We start from the raw sequence: 23,955 nt of genomic DNA, 5'->3' as shown, positions 1-23,955 counted from the left end.
GAAATATCATGCAAGATGCTCCTTTACTTGCTAGCTGAGGACTTAACTGTTGCTTTGACTACCAAAGGTTCACACCTGAGAGCCCAGATAAGCTTTGTTTCAATCTCCTGTGACCCACGCACCACACCAGCCTTTCATCTCCAAAATGGCACGGCGGGCTGTTGAAAGTTAACTCCTGTTGAAACTCCTTAGCACTAAAATACGTCCCAGACGCTCTTTTAAAAGGTTCACCTCTCCCCATAGATTTTACTTTGTATTTCCAGACATTTGGGTGTTCTAGAACACACTCAGGTCTTCCCTCATCATTATCATGCCCCCTGTGAGTAAAATAGTGCTCTCCAAGTCCCTGGACTTTTCTTAATGAGCTTTGTACTTGGTAAATGATTACTGAAGCCGTCTCCAACATTTGACTACTGTTCTCGATGTCCTGTGGGTGTATGGAGACCGCAGCAGCCTGGGATGGGTGTTAAAAATAAAATACTTCAAAAGCTGTAGGCTCCTGATAGTAATAAACACAAAATTTGAATATTAGAGAAGAAAAATAGCATGCTAATAACCATAAGTGCCAGGAAAATTTCCCCCCAACTCCGCAAGTTTACAGAACGGTGGGAAACGGGGCACAGCTTTTATCAGTAAATATCTATTTGGAAGTGAGGCGCCCCTGCCGGTCATGCCTTTCCCGGTGTGCTTTGCGCCAGGAGCCACACAAGTAGCAAATGGCCATCTTCTCTACACGTCGGGCACGTGTAGCTCTTCAGTCGTGCCCACTGTGGCCCAGGTACTGCCTTAAGCCCTCGACGTGGGTTGTGAATCCTCACAGCTGCCTTGGCAACCGGGTCCCGTTCTCATTCTGGGAGAACAGAGGCCCTGAGACGTTCAGAAAGGTCCAAGGTCATGCCCTCGTGACACTTGCTACAACCAAGTACCACCTCAGTCATCAGGTACTGAATCATTTTTTAAACTGAAGGCAGATTTTTTTTATTTTAACTTACGTCTATTCGGAAAGGAAACCAGGTCTCTAACGTAAGTGGAAGATCAGCGTCACTTACCATAAATAGGAAGTAACTATGAAAATATAGACAATTGGAAGACAACGTCATGAGCTTCCAGCCTAATTCTCTTGCCTGCCAACGTCAAAGCTTTGCTCTTTGGGAAGAGGAAGTGGGGAGAGAAAAGCAGCAGGTGTGACAGGTGTTAAAAAATAGGTCAAAACCAAAACATCACGACAAAACAAAACAAAAAAAATCAAACTTCAAACATGGAGTGGGGCCAGAGTGAGACATTCTCTTCAATGTAATCCTCACGAATGAAAGACCTTGAAATGTAACTTTATTATGTGCTCTCGAGTCCGACTCCAGACTGGAGTCTGGTCCCTTCCTTGACCTGGGTCACCCGACCACCCTGAGCCTCAGTTTTGTATCTGAAAATAGGAACAACCTCAGAGATGTAGACATAACGTACGTGAAATCTGGCACATAGTAGGCGCTCCCATCATGAGGGTCAATGGTCACTTCTTGGGAAGCAGAAAAAGTCAGGTCCTAACAGACCTTAGGCCTGTGCTTGATACAAAGCACGCACAGAGAGGGTCTCTTGTGTTCTTGCTTCAGCTGAACTGAGGCAGGCTGGGGGTGGGGTGACAATTCCCATTCGGCAGTGACAAAGTAAGGACACGTGGAGGGCTGCCAGGAGGAACGTGCTCAGCCAGTGGGAGTCCTAAGTAGGTGTGAAGGTGCAAAGGAAACTTCACAGGTGAGTATCTGAAAACTGGAGGCAAATAAGGGACCACGGAATCCACTCCCGCTCGGGTCACACAGGTCAAGACTCTGAGCCTCCATGGCCCGTGAGCAGCGACAGGCAGCCCGACGAGGGTCCCTCCAGCCCCACTGGGGGAACCAGCCATTCCAGGCTCTTCAAGTTGCCAGGCGCTGAAAACCTACAACCCTTATTCCCAGGCTCTGGGCTCCAGGACCTTCATTTGCAAATCAAGTATTGGCTTCAGAGCTATGTACGAATTTGCTAGGAAAGTTGTAGCCTTTTTTTTTTTTTTTTTTTTTTGCCAAGCCCTGATTACATCATTTCTCACCAAAATAAATCCACACCAAGGGCAAATAGTTGCAGCGGAGCCTTTGGTCCCCAGGGAATCACAATTCCCTCGATTCCGGAGGTAGAAGACGGCCTGGCCTTTACAGCCCCCTCCCCAAAGGAAAAAGACACTGAGAACGAACCAGGAGCAGGAGTGACAGGTTCAAAGGACTAAGTGATGCAATGGGTTCCAGAAAAACCAGGACCGGGAAGCCCACACCCCTCTCCCATCAAGAGGGGCTGGGTGAGGGTGCCTGGGGGCTGGGCGGGGAGACAGAGGAGAAATCTGGTCCCAGGACCAACAACACCATCAAGGGGTACAGGAGGCGGTTAAAGCTTTCAGCATTCAATCTCACGCTCCTTCCTGGATCCCTCCTCAAAAAAGGCTTTGGATCTTTCAGAGCTGGGGTAACAGTTTTCTCATACAAGGATGGCTAACAGATGCCCACCGGGACCTGCCTGGGAAGGCCAGTGAGCAACACCCTGGCCAGTGGGAATGGAGGTACCCGTCCCTTTTTAAGAAGGGGATGCAGGTGCACCTCCTCGGTTGGTACCGCGCTGGACCGGGGATGCCCAATTGCCAGATGTGGTGGTTAGGAACTTATTACCTATTCTTCTGCATCGTGCTGAATGGTGCTGGGGGCCGAGCTCCATTGTCAACCGCCTTCCTGTTAGATGCTGCCAGTAGGGGGCACCAGAGGGAGCCAGGCGGCAGGAGGTGGGCACCAGGCTCTCTCAGCCTCCTGCTGGCTCCTTGGAACACCTGTCTCACCCCAACAGTGGCCTTCACCCCAGCAGCAGTGGGTGTCAGAAGCCAGCTCTCCTTCCCACTGCAGACCCAGCCTGGCTGCCCCCCCCACCCTGCCCCTGCCAGGTACCGACAGCTGCCAGACCTCCTACTTTGAACCCCTGGGTTTATACCCCCTCATTATGCCCCTCATTCCCCCAACTCCAGGAGCGGAGGCTCCTTCTTGCAGTCAATGCATATGGGTCATCTCAGGGTCCCCTTGTCCTCCCTTGATCGTCCTCCTATTAAATCGCTGTTGCAACACACAGTGTGGATTTTCTTTTCCTGACTGGATTCTGACTGGTCCACTCGTTATTCTCATTTTTCAAGAGAAGCCGAGGGTCTGGACTCCTCTGTGAAATTTACTTCTTCTCCCAAGTTTTTTGTGGGGGAAAAAAACCAACACACGTGTCAGAAGGCCAGATTGAGCCTTATAGCAGGCAGGCACCAAGGTCACCGATGGGCAGTTCCCCATGGCACCTGTGCCCCAGAAGCCCCGTCTCCAATGAAGGCAACATCCTGGGGCACGAATAGTCCCCTTCCCAACCTGGCTTCTGGCTCCCATGTAGGCACCTCCAAAAGGCTGTTCAGCTCCAGGGCTCCCTAGGAGCTTGGCTAAAGCCTCTGGGTTGCAGCCCTGCGTACCCCCCCCTCTTCACACCCTCCCTCCCCTCCTGCTGTGGGTCAGCTTCTCCCCTGCCGAACGCTGCCTTCTGCGTTCCCTTCCAGGGTACTTTCCAGAAACCTGCTGCGTGCAGCTGTCTCAACGTCTGGCCCTAGGGACCCGGACCTAAGTAAGTCAAGGCTGCTTTAGTCTGACATATAGAGCACAGCACTCCTACAGGAAGCCTGCGGAAATAATGGAAACCATTCCTCTCACCAAGAAATACACAACTGGAAGGAAAGAGAGTCAGGGATCAAGGACAAAGACAGGGGCAGTAAGAGACTATGTGAAATATTAAGTGGAGGTCAATTACGTAGTCCCCTGAAACCAAATGGTCATTAAGAGTCAAAGGACCCTCCTGGAGTTTCGTCACAAACCGTAGGCAGGATCGTTCGCCAAAGCCAAAATGACGCAGCAGCCACCTCAGCCTTTGCTGTCTCCCCAAAGCTGACATGGACGGAGCACGGACCACACTGCTAAGGCCTCGATTTGCAAACAACTTGAACTTCTCCACCAGCCGAGACCTCCCCATGGCTTACGCAGGAATGAGGGCCGGTTTCACATCCCCCTCAGGCTGGCAGCACAGAATGGCAGCCAGATGGCCCCGTGCTCCCTCTTCTCGAGCACGACTGGGGCGTCCAGTGCTGGAGATGCGGCCGCAGTCTGAGCTCCTGGTGGGGGGAGTGAGGGGATGCCAGACTTGACCCCTCCCTGACACCCTAACTCTGCACCTGCACGGGGCAGGGTCCCCACTTCCTCTGACTGCTGCATTGGTTGCTGAAAACAAGATGGGCCCGTGGGAGCTTTGGCCTTTGTAGTTTCCGCAAGACGCGGTACGTGAACCTCCAGGGCCCGTCCCCAGTCTTCTGGGAACATGACATTGCTTTTTTATTAAAGTGTAACAGGTCCCTTTTCCCCCCGCCAGCTCCTTCTTCAGCTCAACCATGTTTTTCTGGTCAGCAGGCCGGTCAGCACAAGTTGGAATCACGTCAAAGGGAGTTGTGGGGAGGCAGGGGTCAACCACACTGTAATATTTAACTATATTACTTAAAAGCAACCGGAGAAAACGCGTTTTAATTTTCAACTTCAAAGCAAGGCCAAGGTGATTACTGGAGTATCCCCTGGGGACATGTGGAGGCAGAATGTATTGAACGGCATGAAAAATAGTTGAGGCTGATCAGAAGTCAGGGGCCTGACTTGTCTGTAGGCCTGGCATTGACAGGAGGGTGCAAGGGACAGAAAAATGACCCGTGGCAGTGTAAGCGAGAGAGAATCACACTCCTTTAGGTGTCACTAAGTCACATCTTTGCATGGGAGTTCTGATTAATACAGACAGGTCAACGTGGGAGCCAGCCATCATAGATATCGGGTTAACCAGGATCTTCCCGTCTGGCAAGCAGCAAAAAATCACACTCGCAGTGACTATATAGGCTTCTGTTACACACCTGACCTTGAGCTGGCATAAATGCCCTTATTTGGAATATTAAATAGAGGCGCCTGGGTGGCTCGGTCGGTTAAGTGTCCGACTCTTGATTTCGGCTCAGGTCATCATCTCATGGTTGGAGCCCTGCATTGGGCTATGTGCTGACAGTACAGAGCCTGCTTAGGATTTTCTCTCTCCCTGTCTCTCTGCCCTTCCCCTGCTCATGTTCTTGCTCTCTCTCAAGATAAACTAAAAACACAAAAAAAACAAGTGTAAACCTCCCAGGATGTTTCAACTGGCCACATACCACTTTCAGGCCATTGGCTGCTCTGTAAAAATGATTCACAACTGGTCGTCATAATTAATCCAAGAAAGGTCTTAAACACTTTTATCTATTTAAAAAGGAAAGAACCACTACCATGTATCAGCCCCTGGGCTTTGTGCTATGGTTCCAGGGCAGAGACAGAGCAGATGCGGTCCTTGCCTGGATCAAGTGTATATAGTCTTATAGGGAAAAAGACTTCACGATGAGTAAATAATTCCAATTATGCTGTGCTTTATGCTGAAATGACCCAATCTTATTCAGGAGACAAGGAAGGCTTTCCTGAAGAGTTTATAGCCATCTGAGATTTCAACAAGCAAGGAAGGTTTGATGCATTAAGAGGTGATGGCAAAAGAGAGCTCCTGGGAGGAAGAGAACCTCCAGGGGTCCAAACGTGAGGCAATACAGAACATTCGAAAGGCTGCGAGAGCCCCAGATGGCACGTGTGAGGACCAGACAGAGGAGATGGTGAGAAACCAGTTATGGACTTCCTTCCCAGCCAGTTTATTGATTGGTGGCTTCACCCTTCGATTTCATAGGGAGGTGCCACGGTTAGTTGGTCCCTCTGGCCGCAGCATGAGAACGGATTGCCAAGGGGTGAGAGAAGACGTGGAGAGGTTGAGTTAGGAAGCAAGAAGACAGTGCTTGGGATCAGAAGGGTGGCACTCATGGGGAGAGGCGAAAGGTATCTGAAAGAGACCTTGTTGAAAGAGGCACGGGAGTGAAATAAACCAAGTTCGTAAAGGGAGTATGTTGGGTGTGAAGGGCCAAGAAGGACTCCCAGGATTCAGTTGGACGAGGCGGGGGTGATGGCAGTGCCCTTTCCTAACACACGAGCAGCGAGGAGGAGGGGTGGAGTGGGTGGTGAGGGAGCACGGTGCAGGCCTGAAAGGGATAATGCTGAGCTGAGCTCGCGATGTGGATTGCTGAGCTTTCCGAGTGCACATGGTGAACGGGTGGGTAAAGACAGAGGTTTGGAACCGAGAAAGACATGCAGGTAGAAACGGAAGTAGAGATAGAGGCTTGAGAATCCTAGCAATGAACGAGAGTGCAAAAACCTGTAGTTCTCAAAGTTCGAGGAGGCCCTAGAAGAAGAAATACGTTTTCTATCCCGCATACGTCACCAACGACAATGAACCTGACCAAATCTTACCTCTACCACGGGGAACGTTCAGGGATCCTCTGTTCTTTCTCCCGGTGCTGGGCACAACCTGCTGTGGGTGATTTCATGACCTGCCGGTGAGTTGCTACCCACAGTTTGAAAACTCTAACGCGGAGAATGAGAGATGAAAAGGGGTCCAAAATAGCTCCCCATGGGATTCTATTGTTGAAGACTCAACGAGGGTAGGTGCGGACAAAGACAGGATCTAACGGAGAGGTAGGGGGAAGGGGCCAGGGAGATCTCTCCTTAAACTTGTAGACTAAGCACAGAAACTCCAAGAATCCCATCCTCACCGGGGAAGCTCCAAAACCAGGAAGTGGCAAACCGCCATCCTGGGAAGCTTTATTGGGAAGGGGAGGGGAGGGGAGGGGAGGGGAGGGAAGAGGAGGGAAGAGAAGAAAAGAGAAGAAAAGAAAAGAAAGAAAAAAAAAAAGGCCTTTCAAAACATGTCTTTCTCCCCGCCCCCGACGGTTTTCCTTTTATCTCCTTGACCAAGATGGGTCACGTGGCCCGTCCCAAGCCAATCACTGGCAAAGGGAGTAGAATTACCATGATGGGCTTGGGCTGATTAACATGCTCTCCCTGTGGGACCTAGCGGGAGTTACTCTCCCTGAAGCCCGTGCAGGTAAGCACCTGACCTTTAGGGCTCGACCAAGGAAGAGGATAGGTGAAGCAGTCACCCTGGCTCCTTGCTACTTAAAGTGTGGTTCAGGGGCCAGCAACATTGGGGTCACCTGGGAGCTTGTTAGAGATGAAGAATTGCAAGCCCCGCCCCAGACCTGCCTTATCAGAACGTGCACGTTCTGGAGAATTCAGGTGGCTTGCCCGGACCAGCAGTTTGGGAAGCGCTGAGACACCCGGAGACGCTCATAGTGCCTACCACATTGCATCCCGTGGCCTGGTTCTGTCTCCCTTCCTTCTCCCACTGGCTTGTTCTTCTGCCGCAAATCCCAGACGGCCACGCGTGCTTTGCAAGGTTTTGCTTAAACGACTCAACAGAGCCTCTATCTTCCGCATAAGGGAGCAGAGCAGCGTTTTGGTATAAACACAGCGAGCTTCCATCTGGGACCAACTCAAGCCATTAATATTATTCCCTCAGATCCCCGCACCTCTCCTCCCCCCCCCCCCCATCCCCATTCTGTTCCTACGAGGTGTAAAATCCTAGCCCACCGCTGACAATGCCACTTGGCTGCTGGAACGTTCTGTATTCTTTAACAGCCCTAGGCAGGGTTGGCGGGGGTTGTTTGTTTTTTAGATTTGGTTAATTTCTTAGAGCTCCTTTCGCCCAGTCTACAGGGGGCAGCGTCTCGTGTAGCAAGTTGCATCCAGAGTTGGAGGCTCTGAGATTCTGAGATGCCCAGAGAGCCTAGAAAAATTTCGGAGAAAAGACAAATTTGGTTACAGAATTGGAGGATCGAACCTAAAAGGTAACGTTAAGAATTAACATAACCTGCGGCTGAAGAAAGGAAGACAGGGAACGCATTAAACGTGCAGAAATGGAGGACATCTTACGGAGGCTTCACGCAAGTGGCTCTATTCAGGAATTTTTGTTCTTTCTTTAAAAAAAAAAAACAAAATTAAGTGCGGACACTCAGTAGTTGACCAGCTCTCAAAGGATGCACGCAGAATGTCTTTCTCAGGTTTCTTCCTACTCATTCATCCGTCCAGTTATTGGGCACCTGTTACGTACCAGGGGCTCTGCTCTGATGATCTTGTGATTTGACTGAAACGGGTACGAGAACGTACCCTTCTAAGAATGGTGACTGTGTCACGATAGTAATGCATGTGAGACAACATGGATTCGTCCGAAATGTCCTCGACAGAGTTCTGATAAGATACAGCAGCTTCAATGCAAAGGCACTCTTTCCTTACATGGCACGGACACTTCCGAGATCTGCCTCCAAATGGCTTTTCCTTTCTTTGATTTCATCGCTTGTCTTACCCACCGGCCTCGCTTTCCCGCCAGTATACCCATCTTTGCTTGAACACGCCCACCCCTTTCCCGAGGTTCCCTTGGTGGCGGTAGTTTTCTCCCTAAAATCCTGCAATCCTTCAAATTATGAAACTCATCTGTATTCTTCTCTACAAAGGCTTCTGGGCTCTTGCCATTTAAAATTAACGGTGAAATTAAATCGATGAAAAATGAACTCTTTCCTCTGTATTCCTCTAACATAATGATCCAACTACTCTGGCCCTTATGCTTCTCTGCATTACGGTTCCTTCCCCCACCCCCGGCCCCCCCCCCCCATGCCTCAACGGTAAGTTCTCTAAGAACAAAGACCACATCTTATGTTTTGTGTTCCCCCCAGCACCTAGCTGTGTGCCCGGTGAGACACAGTTAGTGTTGCTCACCAAATATTTCTGCCGATTAGAATCTTCTGGGCCTGACCGGTTTGCACTTCTTGGACCCCTGTGGTTGATTAAGGACATGTAGCCAATCACCACCAATGAATCGTACATAAAATGGTACGTGACGCTTCTGGGCCGAAATTCTAATCACAATCAGTGTGGTCTTTTCTCTTGGCCATTGTGACTATTAATGTTCTGGACAATAGCTCCTCCCTTGGCTGGGGTAATGTTAACTTAGAGCCCCAGCTGACCCATGATGGATGTGTTGAATGAACGAAGAAATGCACTTTTGTTATTTAAACTCACTGACATCTAGGGTTGGTTGCTCTGAAGCAAAGCCTAGCCCGTCCCGAGTGAGATATTTGTAAACAGTAGGTGATCAAGAAATACTGCAAGCCTATAATTTTCTTACATCCACTGGAAACAGCAATTGGTAATTTTATCTGTTGTAAGCTAATCAAGTAAAATTGCCAGCCTTAAGGTCAGCTGTCAAGGGAGGCACCGCGAGGTCAGATGAAGACTGGATAGTTAGCCGTCGGTTTGCCGACTGGCTGTAAGTGACCTCGGTCGCTGGTCCTCCTAGAACTCAGCATCCTCCAGTCCCAGTTGGAGCTTATATTTATCTCGCAGTGTTGTGAGAATTAAAGAAAGCAAACCAATGGTACCTGGCACACGGAACTCAATACGTGATAATGACAGTTTTTTTAGATAAGTTTTTCAAGTCAGGCCATGTGAAAAGCGAGAAATGTGAGAAATCATACAGATATCAATTTCAACTGAATTATTCCCGTCCTGCAGGTCAGTGGCAAAATGTCCCTTCCATCCTTCTTCCATACATCTTTCAAAATATGAACAAATTTGGGCCCTTATTGACTGTTTTTAAAAGCCTGTGAGACTACTCTATGTTTTGAGATAGTAATTTATGTCTAAATCTCAGCTTCTCATTGGAAAATAGGACTATTTTTAAGGAATTATTCATTTTTCCCCTGTGCTACCCACCAGTGACTCATTTTAAAGAAACAGAGGCACTGACAAAAAGAAAGAGGAAAAAAAATAAGACCCTGGATTTGTTTTCCAGGTTGTGTGTGTGTGTGTGTGTGTGTGTGTGTATGTGCGTGTGGATAGGAAATGGGAGTCATCTGCTTTTAAGAATCTCAGTTATATTTATAAAATTTGAAAAATCATCCTGGGTTTGATGATGAACCTAGAGTAATTGTTGCCTTTTGCTTTTTAATCTTGATTTCCAACACTTGGTCAAGCGTCCTGAACTATTCATCCCAATACACTGAAATAAAGGTTTCTAACACTGTGCATGTCACAATCCCAGGAGAGCTTACAGTTACTATCATGGCATCTTCACGACTTGGTTACACTGCTCGCTGCAAACAAACATAACTTCAGTCCCTCAGTGTAAACAGAGAATGACTCATCCTTCTGAGGCAGTAAATAGCAACCTGGGTAGATGAACACCATCTTTAGACTTTTTCATACACCTGTAATGTAGAAACACATCCCCTCTGAAATACTTTATATGTATTTTGATGTGTGCCGAAAGAAACATGGTGTGCCAAGGGCACCTTCCTATTTCTAGGGCTTTAATAAGAGGAAGGAAAATCTGAACATCCGTATTTCCCAGCCCGACTAAGGATCCACTTCTGCAATAGCACCAAAAAGTAGAAGAGGGGAAATCAAGTCAGAAGACAGGAATGCCTATATTGGTCTTCTCTGCTCCCAAATGAACCTTCTTTCCTGCGTGCCCCTCCATCTCCTATCCCAAGTCTTTGCCTTGATTCTGATTACTCAGCTGAAAAAAACAAAATCAGAGTGAGTCAAGAGAACTTATCAAGCTGCCACATGGCACACATTTTAGTCTTCAGGATAACATATTTCTCTGTCCTCAAGGACCTTATTATTCAGTGCTGAAGAAATAAAAGAAAATTAGTAATTATACTCCAACTGGATGGTCTGTAAAGGCTCATCCTTGAGTGTGCAATCATAAAAATAATGTTTTCAAAAAGCACATGTTGTTCTAGTGAAGACAGTGAAATACAAAATCACATATATGGTTTTATCCTAATTGTGTAAATAATGCCCACTCGTGTCATCGTATACTCCAAAAAACGTTAGGGGCAGATTGGCAGGCTGAGAACATCTGTATGCTTTTTGTCCCTCCCCAAATTCTACTGAAACGTCACACAAGAAAAGTTAGAATGGAAGATCAGAAAATGTGAGGATTTCCTAGAAAATGAAATGAAGAAAATTGGATTGACAGAGTAATAAAAACTTTTTAAAAAGCCAGTCAAAGGATACTGCAAAGGTAAGAGCTATTTGTACACTAACTGGAGGAACTTCAAGATCAAGGTTAACCTGTAGCATGTAGGGCGAGTCCTTGTCAATCATAATCTGGTCAGTAAATTAAAAGATTGCATTATGAACTCAGGAGCCGGTCATGATCTGCCCATGTCCTTCATATGCTGACGTTCTGACAACAGGGGTGTTTGCTTCCACGTTAAAGCCTTGTAACTGTTTTAGACAGTGAGCCTGGGGGTGCCTGGGTGGTTCAGTTGGTTGAGTGACTCTCGATTTTAGCTCAGTTCACCATCCCAGGATCATGGGGTCAAGCTCCATGTTAGGTTTCAAGCTGAGTGTGGAGCCTGCTTGGGATTCTCTCTCTCTCTCTCTCTCTCTCTCTCTCTCTCTCTCTCATTCTCTCTCTCTCTCTCATTCTCTCTCTCTCTCTCTCCCTCTGCCCTTCTCCCCTGCCTGTGCATTCTCTCTCTAAAAAAGTAAGGAAACGGGGCACCTGGGTGGCTCAGTCAGTTAAGCGTCCGACTTCGGTTCAGGTCATGACCTCACGGTTTGTGAGTTCGAGCCCCACGCCGGGCTCTGTGTTGACAGCTCGGAGCCTGGAGCCTGCTTCGGATTCTGTGTCTCCTTCTCTCCGTGCCCCTCCCCAACTTGTGCTCTGTCTCTCTATGTCTCTCAAAAAATAAATAAATAGAAAAAAAATTTTTTTAAAGAAAGGAAAGGAAGAAAAGGAAGGAAAGGAAGGAAGGAAGAGAACCTGGGGGCTAGCCTATCAGAAGGGCTGACTCTGGACATAGAATTAGAGTAGAACTTGATAAATCTACATATACAACAATAGGAACAGGGTGGGAAGAGGTGACAAGAAGAGGAAAGCACCAGATGCTTCTGATATGAGAGGTTTCCAGATCTCATATGCTGTAGAGAAGAACCTCCCACACCAAGATCATCTACCGGCACACCCTAAAAGCTGGCCCCGATCATCAGCACTTTATTCGCTGGGATGATTATTGCAGCCATAAAACAGAAAAGCAGCCATGTGAAAGAGATAATCAGACTTCTGGATTATTAAAAATATAATCACCATTCCTTAAAAATTGAGCTGAGTATCTAAATGGGCACAGATGAATATTAAATTAATGAGCTGGAACATTTGGCTAAGGGACGCTTCCAGAACACAAGGCAGGGATAAAGAAATTTCCAGAAGCTCCCACATCTATCTAAAGAGTTTGTAAGGGAAGGAACAAAGAGAATAGATAGGACGACATAACAAAAATCAGAGATGATTGTTGTTTAGTACTGAAGAGATATTATAAACTTGTGGATTTTTATGTATTGTGTTTCTATTTACTTCCGTTTCTGAAATTTTGGTGCTCAGATCGTCCCATCTTGGGCTAGTGCAATCGTTCTCAGCCAGGGGCAGTTTTGATCCCCAGGGGACATTTAGCAGTGTCTGTAGATATTGCTGATTTCCGTGACTGGGTATCTAGTGGATAGGGTTACCACTAAACACTGCACGATGCACAGAAGAGTCCCTGTTGCAGGGGATTTTTTGGCTCCAAATGTAAATAGTGCTGAGGATAAGAAACCCTGAGCTAGCGGAGACCTCTTCAGGGGGGCTCCCATACCCATTAGGCATAACTCTTGGAGTGTTCGTTCACTTCCTTGCTTTCCACTTTAACATTACATCTCCTGGAGCTTCTGCCTGAGCCCCAGAATCAGCCACTTCTCCCAAGATAGTTGGGTTATTTGGTGGGATGGTACATAGAGACAATAATCAGAGTACCGTGGATGCTCATGGCTGCTGGGTTGTCACTGTTTGCAAAAGAAGATCACGGGGCATCTGGGTGGCTCAGTCGGTTAAGCATCCGACTTCGGCTCAGGTCGTGATCTCACGGTTCGTGAGTTTGAGCCCCGCACGGGGCTCTGTGCTGACAGCTCAGAGCCTGGAGCCTGCTCCGGATTCTGTGTCTCCCTCTCTCTCTGCCCCTCCCCTGCTCACACTCAGTCTCTTCTCTCTCTCTCTCTCTCTCTCAAAATAAATAGACATTAAAAAATTTTCAAGAGACGATCAACATGAAAGAGAATTTTGTAAGGTGGGACACAGAACCCACGTTATATTTACAAGTAATTGACCATCATGCCAACTGGTGTAAAAGCAGGCCGTCCAATTCTGCCCTGCCTTCGCCTTCTGCTCTGATTCAAAATGGTCACAGAAGTAGGGTCTCTTTTCAGTTTTCCACAGATCCACAAAGAAAATAAATCTTTTCTGGCTTATTTCTGGATTAAGTTGGAAGCTGAGCTCTTTCTAGAACAGAATTTGTCTTCTTCCTTGGTCCATAGACATCACTCAGTTTCCTCACCAAAACTTCACTCAGAGAAACAGGTGGCCAGCTCATAGGTCACAGTTTGTCAATTTGAGTTTTTAAAATACTGTTCAAGAATATGATTTATCTTGATTCCTAAGTGTTTTGGCACCCCAGAAGTTTTGTACCCTAAACGAATAACTCACAGGTCTCACCGGTCCTGGCCTTGCTGGGCATTCTCTGTCCTTCGTGCTCACTAGGTCCATCCCAAGGTGAATGCGAGCCTTGTGCCTTGGTCTAATATCACCTTACCGCACGGTGCCACACATTTTCTGAGAAGCTGTCGTTCCCTGCCAACCTAAAAATGTCTGCATGTAAATCTTCCTGAGTGAGTGAGGGGAAAAAGAGAGGTGGGGCAAAAGTTTCAAAAGCAAAGAAAACAAGGAGAAGGAAGTGGCCAGTGCTCAATGAACCTGCACGTGTGAAAGGCTAATCCAGAAATCACTCAGTAATCACCACCATGAAATCGGACCGGGCTGACATGGCTGGCTACGCATATGCTCACCTTTCCCCCCTCCCACAAAGCTTCACTTCCTAAACCAAAGTGACCTTCTGAAATCTGGCCACTCTCCCCCAGCTCTTGACCCCTCCTGTGCAACGGCTCCTACACACCATTAGCTAGCTTCCTTCCAAAGTCCCCATTAGCCTCTCATCCAAAACAATACAATTTTCCCGTTTTTGAGAGAAGGGCGCTGGCCCATGTGCACGATAAACAAAGGCCGGAGTGCAGAGAGCTGTTAGAAGCTGCACAAAATCTACATATTACACAGGAGAGTCCGAAAGAAGGGTGAGGGTTCAGGGGGCTCTGACACGGGAGGCAAAACAGCGCTTGGACGTCAGCTGCACTCAATGTTCAGAAGTGCTCATGGGTCAGTCATGCTCAAAGGAACAGTGTTGAAAGAGTGATTATGTTTTAAGATGGTTTGGCTGGGGGCCAAATAACATCTTACTGTCTATTGCCAAGTCAGGAGCTTTTGCTGCCGAGTGAATTTTTAAGAATTATAATAATGAATAAATAAACTGGTTTAAAAGCAAGACATTTTCTAGATGGATCTCCTTTTTGAGAGAGAGAGATAGAGAGAGAGAGAGGGAGAGAGAATCTTAAGCAGCCTCTATGCTCAGCGTGGAGCCTGACACAGGGCTCGATCCCACAACCGTGAGATCATGACCTGAGCCGAAATCAAGAGTCAGACGCGTAACTGGCTGAGCCACCCAGGCGCTCCCTGGATGGATCTCTTGAAGGGGACTCGGGACAGGAGGACTATGGCTTGGCTTCTACTGGGTCCCAGAACATCTCTCTAACAGAGATGGGCTTCTACCCATATTCCTCTGGTGTATTCTTCTTCCCATCAGTCCCAAGCCGTCTGTATCCACTCGGGTGACTCAGAAATCTGTGTCTCAGTCTCTCTCCCTTTAAATGGAGTCGATATTTTTGGCCCCTCCTTCTCACACTTAGTGCTGGGTGATTGGCGAGGTGGACAAGATCAGGAACATTGGCCTGGGAGGTCAAAGCAGACCTAGGAGACAGGACAGAGCATAAGGAAGCCAGCCAGAGGCTCAGAGAGCTCCTGAAACTGAATCTTTCAGGTGATGTTTTGGTATTGGGCTCTTTATTGGATTTTTAAAAATTCTCTCCAGCCCTGAGGATTCGGCCTGTGTTTTCTCTTCCGTCATCACAACCTCCCTTCTGCTTGAGGTTCTGCGTCTTCCAGACTGACGGAGACCAGGGTGCTTTCTCTCAATGTCTGTGCTATTTCACCGTCACCATTTTTGAGGCATTAAAGGAGAATAATGCTCAGAGAGCAGTCATGCATGTGGTTCAGAACTGAAGCAGAATCACAGTTTATATATATATATATATATATATAAATATATATATTACTGTGATTCTATATATATATATATAATTTAATAATTTATATCTTTAATAATAGTAAACACAAAGAGACAAAAATAACTTCCACCTAAAGCTTACGGGAGGACGTCTCAACCGTCGTGAGGGAGACACATGGTTCCCAGCCATGCTTCATGTTTCCATATTGACTTTTTTCTCTTTCTCTCTACTTTCTTCACAAACTACAGATACTCCTGGTCTTTCTTCTTGATGCCCCACCTCCCCACAGAGAAACTCCTCAACTCTTCTGAGCCCAAGATCGTGCCCTTTATTTTCGATCAAGTAAGTGACTCCTTTCCTCCTCCTGCTGTCTCCTGAATCTTGCCCCTTCCTACCCAATTTCACCACCAATAATTACAGTATTGATGATGTTAACAAAAACGGTGAGCGTGATCACAGCCTACCTTCACGGGGTGGGTTCTGTGTGCAGACACCATGTAAACACTTAACCCCGCTTGTCCCCTTTGAGACAAAGGGCTGTCCCCAAAGAGCTGTCTTAGTTATATATTGCTGCCTAACAAATTGCCACAAAACTCAGCAACTTAAAACAACACACGCTTATCATCTCACAGTTTCTGTGGGGCAGGAAGCTGGGTGTGACAAAGCTGGGTCCTTAGCTTTGCGGTCTCTCAAACTAGGTGTTACTTAGGATATAGTCATCTCAAGGCTCAGCTGGGCAAGGATTTGATTTCAAGTTCCCATGATCGTCGGCAGGATGCAGTTTCTCCCTGACTGTTGGCCACAAGCTGCCCTCAGTTCCTTGTCATACGGGCCTCTCCAATAGAGCCATGCCCTTCTTCAAAGGGTATAAGCCATGAGGACAATAGAAAGTCTGCTAGAAAGACAAAGCTAGTGGGGAGCCTTGGTGGCTCAGTCGGTTGGGTGACTGACTTCAGCTCAGGTCATGATCTCACGGCTCGTGAGTTTGAGCCCCACATCAGGCCCTCTGCTGACAGCTCAGAGCCCTGAGCCTGCTTCAGATTCTGTGTCTCCCTCTCTCTCTGCCCCTCCCCTGCTCCTGCTCTGTCTCCCTCTGTCTCAGAAATAAATAAACATTAAAAAAAACCCCTAATTTTACAACCTAATTTCAGAAGTGACAGCCAGCCATGTTCTATTTTTTAAAACAATTTTAATGCCTTTATTTATTTTTGAGAGAAAGAGACAGAGCGCCATCAGGGGAGAGGCAGAGAGAGGGGGGGACACAGAATCTGACGCAGACTGCAGGCTCTGAGCTGGCAGCACAGAGCCTGACGTGGGGTTCGAACCCAGGAACCGCGAGATCGTGATCTGAGCCGAAGTCGGGTGCTTAACCGACTGAGCCACCCAGGCGCCCCAACCATATTCTACTGGTTAGAATCAAGTCACTGTGTCCAGCCTACCCTCAATATGTCCAGCCCACACTCAAAGGGACACAGATAACAGAAGGCGGGGATCAGCAGGGGCCATCCTGGAAATCTGAAAACCTCAAGACCAATTGGGGAAGAAGGGAGAACAAAAGGGTTGTTTTCAGACTGTAAGGATAACAGCAACACTAGAAGAAGAAAGTAGATTGGGGCAAATATTAAAGCTAATAAGGGTAGAGGTTAGGAGGCGGAATAGGGAAGCGTCTTATATCATTTTTGATCCCGTGTCTTTCTCTCTTTTAGCCCGTAACATGAGATGATGGGTATACGGCGAAAGGATGTGCATGGAACTACTGGGGCACAGCACAAAGAATTCCTTTTCCCGTTGGGAAAGTAAATGGAAAATAATCGTAACGGAGGAGCAGGGTAGAGGAGCAGCGGGGAGGGACTGAAGACAATCCCTCTGCACAAATGTGACCCAGAGTCCCTGTGGACAGGAGACTCTCGGCAGGGACATGCCAAACCATCAAATAAAATTGGAAGGAATCGGAGCATGCGCCAGATCTAGAACAGGGTGTCCGTGACCAAAGACGGTCAAGACGGAAGAAGCGAGCCCCAGACAGAAAACAGAAGGCTGGTTCCGTAAACCTTTTTTGAGGCGAAGCTACCTAGAGCAAGGTAGAGGGGAGAGGACGGGGAACATTTTTTGCACGGCAGCTACCAAAACAAATTTCATTTCATATGTGTCTTCAGAGGGGAAGAAAGACTGCAGGACTTTTCAGAGGCTTTACTATGCTTTGTGACACCCTAAGGTGTACGTGAGGGAGGGTATGGATTGAACAGACACCGCTTCTCACACGTGTCTGTCTGTTTGGTGTGGTGGCGGAGACATGCTACACATTTTAGGGCATACTCTTTTATTCAATACCTGTGGCCTCTTGCAAGAGCAGGAAAGTTAAGCCAAGCATGGTTGCCAACAGTTGAGCAAAAGCAAACATTTTTTCTCAAACACCTGTGTGTTAACCAGCAGTGACCCCACGATCTCAACGTTTGGGTCCGACAGTGGGAAAGATACAAAAGCAGAATCAGAGAAGTCACCAGATCATCACCTTTTCCAACCATCCCCGGAAATTCCCCCCCAAACTCCCAAAGCTCCGCCAATTACAACCCTTCTCTCCAGACTTCCCTTTCCTCCCCCTGTGGATGCTCATTTTCTTATCCACAGAGAAGGAATCAGGGAGTTCATCCCCACGGGATTTTCTCTTGGAATTTTTCCCAGTAACATAGGACGAAGGCAATAAAGGGAGTTCCATTGAGAGAGGCAAGACATACTTGTTAAGAGCTTTAAAAATGTCTTTCAAGTACAGAGAGAGAAGAAATCAGGGAAGGATCCCCTGCCAAACCACAAAGAAGATAGTTCATCAAGGAATGCTAATTTCTCGAGCATTGGTGGAGAATTACCCACCAGGGGGAAAAAGAGATCCGTGCCCTTTTAATCAAAGGAGACCTTCCCTCAAACAACTGGGGTTGGCCGAGGGTCCAGCTCAGAAGAGCAACACAGCAGTGAGAAGCCACGCCTTCCTGCATTACACAATGCTGTTTTTAGCTTAATCCTCCAAGGATATTACGGTTACTTTCAATGGTTAATGAATAGCTTCTAAGTGCCTACTTCACTTAATTGTCCAAAGGCCACTTGGTCCCAGAGCATATAAAGCTTCGAGCTGGCTAATGAAAGCATTCTCGAGGAGCAAGGGAAGCAGGGGAGAGGAAGGGCTACGGAGGGGCAGGGATGCGGAACAGAACCGGTCTAGTGCTCTGTGCCCTTGTCCTCCTGACGGGCTTCCTGATGATCTGCCTGGGAGCCTTCCTCATTTCCTCAGGATCGATGTTCAACTGTCGAGGGAACCTGATCCTGGCCTATATGCTTCTGCCCCTGGGGTTTGTGATCCTTCTGAGTGGAATTTTCTGGAGTACCTACCGCCAGGCCAGGGAAAGCAAAGGGGTGTTCACGCACGTGCTCAGACAACACCTTGCTCACGGGGCACTGCCTCTGGCCACAGTCGACAGGTACGTGCTGAAAAGCCAGGGGACAGAGGGGAGCTGCAATGGGGCTGAGTTCTGGAAAATGGAATGACCCTAATCCCACAGTGGGATAATATCCACGTCCTGCCAGGCTGTATGTCTAGAAATGGAGCTTTCTTGTTGGGAAATTACTTGGGGTTAATCCTTAGGAAGAATGGGGCTGCTTCTGGGGAAATCCTTCAAGTAGAGGGAACTTATATCAGAGAAACCACCTCTCCCCCGTTGAAGAGCTACGTCAGCCAACTTAAGAGGCCCAACTCTTAGGTTCTTTTGTTGTATCATGGGAGCTGTCCTTAGGGGCAGGGGGTGGTTAAGTTACCCCCACAGCCTGGCTACCGGGTTATAATGAAAGCAAGTTCCAGGCCCAATTCTGCCACACAACAAATGAACAGACAGGCATAGAATTAGTCCTGCCACCTCTTCATGAACTCCGTGTGGTCCCAGCTTATGGACCTTTTGGGTGTTCTGATCACACCTTGCATGAAAGATTGATTCAAGGCCAGATAATAACATTCCAGAGGTAGTTCAGTTAATCTTACCACCTCACACCCATTATGATGGCTATTGTTTAAAACACACACACACACACACACACGGAAAACAAGTGTTAGCAATCCAAAACCTTATACACTGCAGGTGGGAATGTGAAATGGTGCAATCATTTTATGAAGAATAGTACAGAGCTTAAATATAGAATTACCGCTTGATCCAGAAATTCCACTTCTGGGTATACAGACAAAAGAATTAAAAGCAGGAACCTGAAGCGATATTTGTAGACCACTGTTCCCAGCAGCCTTATTCACAAGAGCAAAAAGGTGGAAACAGCCCATATGTCCACCAGTGGATGAAGGAACAAAAAAGTGTGGTCTACACCCACAGCAGAATATTATTCAGCCATAAAGAGAAGGAAATTCTGACATATGCTACAGTGTCGACGAACCTTGAAGACATTATGCTAAGTAAAAAAAACCAGACGCAAACAGACAAATGCTGTATGATTCCACTTATATGAGATGCAGCGAAATTCACAGAAAGTAAAACAGGGGTGACCAGGGCTGGCGGTGGGGGAGGAGGGACTTACCATTTACTGAGTACAGAGTTTCAGCTTGGGACGATGGAAAAGTTCTGGAGATGCCTGCGTAACGGTGTGGCTGTACTGAATGCCGCTCGTCGGTACACTTAAAATGGATAAGTGGTAAATTTCAGGTTATATATATGTTGCCACAGTATAGCCAAATGCAGTTCACCTGAGGGTTGGTATCAGACAACCAAAACCCTCCTCACTCTTGGCCCACCCAACACAGGACCATTCAGGGATAAAACCTCAAGCATCATCCTTAAGACACAGGCTGCAAGACTCCTTAAAAAAATTCTTTTGCCTTCTTGATCTAAAGTATCTTAGCTACTCAACATGGATGGAACTGGAGAGTGTGATGCTAAGTGAAATAAGCCATACAGAGAAAGACAGATACCATATGGTTTCACTCTTATGTGGATCCTGAGAAACTTAACAGAAACCCATGGGGGAGGGGAAGCAAAAAAAAAAAGAGGTTAGAGTGGGAGAGAGCCAAAGCATAAGAGACTCTTAAAAACTGAGAACAAACTGAGGGTTGATGGGGGGTGGGAGGGAAGGGATGGTGGGTGATGGGTATTGAGGAGGGCACCTTTTGGGATGAGCACTGGGTGTTGTATGGAAACCAACTTGACAATAAACTTCATATATTGAAAATAAATAAATAAATAAATAAATAGTATAAACCATTGAAAAAAAATAAAATATCTTAGCTACTGCATGTATCCTTTTTTCCCCCTAAATGTTTGTTTATATTTGAGAGAGAGAGAGACAGAGACAGAGACAGAGCACCAGCAGGGGAGGGGCAGAGAGAGAGGGAGACAAAGAATCCAAAGCAGGTTCCAGTCTCCGAGCTGTCGGCACAGAGCCCAACATGGGGCTCGAACTCACCAACCGTGAGATCGTGACCTGAGCTGAACTCGGACGCTTCACGGACTGAGCCGCCCAGGTGCCCCATATGTATCTTGATTATAAGCAATTTTACCCATGATGGTTGATTTTTGGCATTATGCTAATTAATAAGATACTAATTATAATAACCAACCCCCCTTTCCAATGTTTATTATGCTAACTAGCAAGGTCTCTGGGTTTGATAAAAGATTAAGATAACTGAAATGATCATAGATGATGCTTCTCGAGGGATGATTTTTTTTTCTTGTATAAATGTTAGATGATTGCCTCGAGAGTGTGAATCCCTGATAAGAGTAACTGATTGCCTATAGGAGGCAGCTCGAATTTACTAACACACGCATAACATCCCAGCGTGCTGAATTATTTTAGTGATCTATGATGCGGCTATCATGACACCACATTGACCTGCCTCTTCCCACGGCACCTAATAGGTACCCAGCCTACTCAGAGCGGCCAGTAAGTCAGTTAAGGAAACGTTGCATTGCTGAGAAGCATTTGCATTCAAAATGGGAACCCACACCGAGGCATCAGAGCAGATGAGTCTGCAGTGGTGGAATGTGGGGCTCCGAGAATGTGAACTGGTGTGGGTGGACGGGTTTGGGAGAGGTGGATGGGATTTGGGGGCGGGTGGCAGTGATCCGGAAGCTTCTCAAATCACTCCAGGCAAAAGCTCACCTCTCTGTCTTCAGTGTCTTTATGCGTGTGCCCTGTGACACTTCTGAGTGAAGGCTGAGATTTATGCCATACAGTAGACAGCGTCTTTAGCCATCTGGCTTTGGGCCTGGTGATATTTGGAATGGAGCTGTGGCCACAAATGGCAGTCTCTGTTCTGTTGTGGTTACATACCACAAACACTCCCCGTAGGCACCGAGGGATTCGCGCTATAAATAAACCCATCAAGCTCACCCTCTCTCTTCCTCGCACCAACCCCCACCCCGTCCCATTCATGATGGAGAAGCCAGAAGGATTCAGCGATTAGCAACGTTGGGCAAGATTACCAATGAATACATCGCCTTTGGCGGGAATGGCTCCTTTCGCCATTGGCCTATTGGCATAGAAAGGGCTGCAAGTGAAATCTACATGAAGTTGTCAGTGGAGATAGTTTGAGAAACGCGTATGTTTTTTGGAAACGTGCTTGCTGAGACTTGAAAAAGGGAGAAGAAAGAGGGGAGCATCTGTCAGAGTTGAGGAGACTGCACCGAGCTGGGGTTTTTTGTGTTTTGCTGTGTTAATGTTTTATGTGAGTGTAGTTGACACACAACGTTACATTAGTTTCAGGGGTATAACATAGCGATCTGACCAGTTTATACGTGGGTTTTCATCCATTAGTTTGTGGGCTCTGAGGATCTGAGACAGTGAGTGCAACCACATAGAGAAGGAGAAGTGTATGCATGAGGACAAGGATATGATGAGTTAAATACCTGGGTGGAAGGCAGCTCCAGCATTGAGGCCCCCTCCTCCTGCCCTCTAGAAGAACCCCCAGCTGAAAGCCCCTGGTTCCCGTGAGCAAGAGAGAGGGAATAACTTGGAATAACCCACTGGGAAAAATATGACTGTAGAGTCACACATCCCATGGCTGATGAGGAGGGTTTTGCTGGAAAAAAAAAACACATTTTTTAGAAAACTGGTGATGCCAGGGAAGAAGTACATCTGTTTCAAAATCAATGTTTCTTAACAGTTTCGCTTCACACAGTGTGATTTGAGAGAGTCAGGCATATGCCTCTTTGGCGTTAACCACTTAAATAACATGTGTACGTGTGTGGCATTTTGATCCCCAGGCCAGATTTCTACCCCCCTGCGTATGAAGAGAGTCCTGATGTGGAGAAGCAACCCTGTCCGGCAGAGGGAGAGGCCTCGGATGTCCCTCCACCTGTGTACACAGAGATGGGCCTTGGATTCGAGGATGCACCTGACGCCCGCCCAGAGGCCCCACCTTCCTATGAGGAGTCCGTGGCAGGCGGGGTGGCGACAGCCACACCATTTGAAGGATGCTCAGGATGCTGAAGCAGGAGATACTCTCTAGTGCTTGGGATGCACCCTCAAGGGATACGGCTGCTGGTAGTAAACGTGGGCACTGGACGACGGGAGGGAAAGGGTCTTCGGGGACCCTCACGAGCGCACGCCGAGGAGATGCGGGAAACGACAGCATTACGGTTTCCTGGACGTGCTTTGGTCTGCAAGGGCAGCGTGGGGTCCCGGAAGGGTGTGGTGGACAGCAAGCCACATTTCAAAGGATCCACACTAAGCCCAGTTGGGCTTTTGGACAGCCGTTTGGAGCTGTGCCCCAAGAGGCTTTTAGCTCTCACTCAACCCCCTCCAGCACCCCAGCCCCCAATGGGGAGAACAGGTGCTGCTCATGGACAGCCATGGGCTTTCAGGTACATTACCCAACAACTGCAAGAAGAAAGTGTGCTGGAGACGAAGGGTCATCATCCTGTTTAATTTGCAGGTTTTGGTGGCTGGCTTTGCAGCTCCCCCCGTTTACCCTATTAACTAGAGTGACAGCATCGTAATTCACCTTACGGGAGGTTTCCTCTTGGAAGCCACGAATGTTACTTTGTATGACTTTCTTTTAATTGTGTGTGTGTGTGTGGTTTCTATGTGGACAGCAACTGTAATATTTGCTTTCAAAATGGCTGGAACACAGAATTTTGAAGGAAGATCTTAAAAACGGGATGGTTGTACAAGCAGAGAGGACAAGATTTCTCAGACACTCAAGTGGAACAGACTTAAAAATTCATAAGGCACAGAATTTAGGGGAAGAAACTGTATTAGCCATAGGTTGTATGAATCTAGATTTTGATGTAAATCTTGAAAAGCATTAAAATATACATGTATATTTCAACAAATCGCCCTGTGAATCTCTAGACTTTGAAAGAAAGGAGACTATGGTGGAATGCTTTGATCCTTAACAGAAAGTTCTTTGTGTCTCAAGATATGGATCCATGCATTTTTGACTCGGGACATTTCTTTTAAAACCCCCTGATTCCTCCTCAGCTTTATTATATTTTATTATATGTTTTAATATAAGAGGACAAGTCGGGTGGCAGGGTGGAGGGGAGAGATGCAGCTTAATGTCTTAGCGCTTGGACAAGAATCTTCTTCTCTCCGGGCCTCAGTTTCTTCCTCCATCAAGTGAGGAATTTATGCTGGGATCAATATCTAACAATTACAGAGTGTCTTTTATAGGATG

At 47.3% G+C, this 23,955-nt stretch overlaps 1 protein-coding gene across 1 annotated transcript; it reads left to right on the top strand.

Moving 5' to 3' along the window:
* Nucleotides 1–18,451: 18,451 nt before the first annotated feature.
* Nucleotides 18,452–23,146, top strand: TMEM252 (transmembrane protein 252). The gene is made up of 2 exons (XM_007077521.3): nt 18,452–18,763; nt 22,541–23,146. The coding sequence occupies exons 1-2, from the start codon at nt 18,486–18,488 to the stop codon at nt 22,764–22,766; spliced, it is 504 nt and encodes a 167-aa protein (XP_007077583.2). The 5' UTR covers nt 18,452–18,485; the 3' UTR covers nt 22,767–23,146.
* The last annotated feature ends 809 nt before the right edge of the window (nt 23,147–23,955 follow it).

The sequence above is a fragment of the Panthera tigris genome, chromosome D4 (assembly GCF_018350195.1).
Source record: "Panthera tigris isolate Pti1 chromosome D4, P.tigris_Pti1_mat1.1, whole genome shotgun sequence".
Taxonomy (NCBI): Eukaryota; Metazoa; Chordata; class Mammalia; order Carnivora; family Felidae; genus Panthera; species Panthera tigris.
Note: the sequence above shows the minus strand (reverse complement) of the source record. Positions and strands in the feature narration are given on the sequence as shown.

Bases quoted from the DNA above. Each gene is read 5' to 3' on its own strand.
- TMEM252 (XM_007077521.3), top strand. From the start codon at position 18,486: ATGCGGAACAGAACCGGTCTAGTGCTCTGTGCCCTTGTCCTCCTGACG. The intron at 18,764-22,540 runs GTACGTGCTGAA...TTTGATCCCCAG, and splicing joins CCTCTGGCCACAGTCGACAG to GCCAGATTTCTACCCCCCTG.